The following is a 2,777-nucleotide window of genomic DNA, read 5'->3' as shown; positions in this document are numbered from 1 at the left end:
CACAGGGTTGGTGCTGCTGGTAGTGCCCATTTGCCAGGCCTGCCTATGGCTCTAGTTCACCATGTACTGCATGCAGCAGCATGTGGCAGCATGTGCCTCCATAACTCAGCTGTGTGGTGACGCAACAGAGCCCTCTACTGGCCCAACAGTAACCCGATACAAAACATGCAGTACTGTAGTTCCATTCTGATCTAGCATGGAAAACATCACTTCAAGTCTGGCCATTATTTTTTTGTGATGTAAATAAGACAACTCCACACCTGTGGTAAAGACGAGGCAGCGCCACTGCTCTGGCCACGCCATCGTCCATCAGAGGTATCACACTAGTCATGATGATACAGGCCAGTAGTGGCAGAGTCAGCGCTGTGTTAATAAGCAGACCGTTTACACAGTCTATGGTGTACGCACATGGAGACAAGGAGACCGTTTTCAATGTTATCAGTATTTACTTCAAACATACTGACATTAACCATGTTACAGTGACACACTGAAGACTGTGTACATGACAGAACACCACCTACAGAACATTGCTTCAAAACATTCAAACGGAATTTTTGCTTTTTTGGTATCTAATGCATATTCATGTTTAGATACTATTCTGTTTTACAAATGGTCCATGAACCTGCACACCAATACATGTGTGCACACACACTCACTTGTTATACATATAAATAAATAAATACTTCACAGTTTAACCCATAACACTGCGATTTTATACTGATATAACTTTTTAAAATAAAGTGTTAACAGTGAACTTGTAGAGTCCAGTTTCTGAACTTTTTTCTCTATATACAATAATCCAAATTCCTCTATTTTGAAGTGTTGGTAGGGCCACATAAACAAAACAAATGAAACAAACCATACAAAAACTTGTTGGAATAAATATGTGAGGTTTGGAAAAAAAAGATTCAATAAAAAAATGTACTTGGAGATGGACAATCATGTCACATCTGTCTCCCAAACGGTCACGTGGCCAAACAAGAGAGTGTACTTTGAAAGACGGATGACAATAAAAACACAAGTGCTGCATAGCAACACACTATGGCCTGATTAAGTCACATGGCTTTCCAGATCCGGCTTCTTAGCCACTTAGGGTTGGTCCAGCTGTGTCTAAAGCTGTGGTCTGGCCTGATCCCTCTTCAACATAGTAGGCCCTGTTCACAGGTATCAGTCAGTAGCCCGTTGACACTTCCTGGGTGTGATGACACTTCCTGCAGGCTCATGTGACGTCTGGGCTGCTGGCTCTGGAGAGAGCAGACCACATCAACAACATCAGCAGGACGAATGGGGAAGGCCAAGACAGACAAGTAAGGCATTGCTATGCATTGTGTCTGGAAAAGGGATTAACTACAGACACTTTAGACCATCATACGCGCACGCACACAATGTATAGCACACACCAGCTGCTCTTCAGATATAATCCTCCTAAAATAAGGATTTAACTAAAGGAGCTTTGAGACTGTAAACAATGATCGTAAGCAATGTATTTTTTTTATCAAGTAGCAAGACACAAAGAAAAATGGAGGAGCTAAACTGCTGTGGAGATCACATGACTCAAGTCGGTGTCTTAGAGGGGCTGTGTACCTGTGCTGGCATGGCCACCTCAGACGTCAGCTGTGGAGTCTGGGAGTCTTCCACGTGCGCTTCCTCCTGCGGCCACTGGAGGGCACTGTGGGGCCAGCCATCTCCGAGCCGCTGTACATGCCACTGGAGTCGCTACGCTCCCCCTCTGACCACGCCGCAGCCAAGGGCTCCTCCTCCTCCTCCTCCTCCTCCCCATCAGACCTCAGGGCCTCCTCTTCCTCCACACTCAGCGGGAAGGCACGCGTCTCCCACGGGACTTGAGGCTGGCAAGAGAAAACGAGAGAGAAAGAGAGAGAGAGAGAACATGAGCCGAGAGGCACACACAGCCAGGTATACACAGTCTCACACACTGGCAGCTATTCCACACTCACCACAGGTGTTTAGGCTAGCACTACAAAAGAGAGATGCAACACAGCAATTCACATCCAGCCTCATGAGAACGCACGGTGTGTAGTGTAGTATAGTGTAGTGTAGTGCAGTGTAGTGCAGTGTAGTGTACCAATGCTTTGTTCTCTTTCCCCCTTTGTTCCTGTTCTACTGTTCCTGTGAAAGCTTTTGGCATCTAGGCACATTTGAAGCGGAGTTGGAGAAAGGAGGGATATGAACCTGAGAGACAGTCACACTAACAACCCCCAACACTACCACAAACATGTACGCAATAACTACAGAGAGCCAGAGACTGGGTCTGAACCTCTGTAATAACCTTTCATTACTGTGCCAGGCCATTAACCTTGTGTATCCCAAGGACTGAAGCGTTTGGAGTGAAACACAAACAGCTTTGCAGGAGCGCCATTGGAGACGGAGTAATCACAGGGAGAGGCTGTGAGCTCGTCCTCTCTGACCTTCAGCGGCTCACTGCACTAACTGCTCAACTCCTCAAAGAGCCACAGAAGAGGAGAGGAGAGGAGAGGAGAGGAGAGCAGACACAGACCGTCAAAAACAAAGGCCAAACAAAACAGAGCGTGAGAGAGATGGAAATAAAAACAGACCGACAGAGAGAGAGAGAGAGAGAGAGAGAGAGAGAGAGAAAAAGAGAGATCTCTGTCTCTCCGGGAACTGGAACTGTCACCTCACTCCCCTGGCATTTCAGCATGGCCTCTGCTGCAGCTCACAGATAGTGGAGTTACTGCACCGTCTGCTACACACACACACACACGCACACACCCACACCCACACCCGCACTCACATGCATG

General features: G+C 47.0%; 1 protein-coding gene across 2 annotated transcripts in view; it reads right to left on the bottom strand.

Annotated features, from left to right (window-relative positions):
• Window positions 1–438: 438 nt before the first annotated feature.
• kansl1l (KAT8 regulatory NSL complex subunit 1-like) overlaps window positions 439–2,777 on the bottom strand; it is a 23,575-nt gene continuing 21,236 nt past the window's right edge. For both annotated transcript variants that reach the window (XM_062533788.1, XM_062533789.1), the window contains exons 15-16: window positions 1,585–1,847; window positions 439–1,244 (exon numbers count right to left, since the gene is read on the bottom strand). In XM_062533788.1, the coding sequence (XP_062389772.1) occupies window positions 1,611–1,847 (237 nt within the window). In that variant the 3' untranslated portion in view covers window positions 439–1,244; window positions 1,585–1,610. The remainder of the gene's footprint in view (window positions 1,245–1,584; window positions 1,848–2,777) is intronic.

Source organism: Sardina pilchardus, chromosome 4, assembly GCF_963854185.1.
Source record: "Sardina pilchardus chromosome 4, fSarPil1.1, whole genome shotgun sequence".
Classification (NCBI taxonomy): domain Eukaryota; kingdom Metazoa; phylum Chordata; class Actinopteri; order Clupeiformes; family Clupeidae; genus Sardina; species Sardina pilchardus.
Note: the sequence above shows the minus strand (reverse complement) of the source record. Positions and strands in the feature narration are given on the sequence as shown.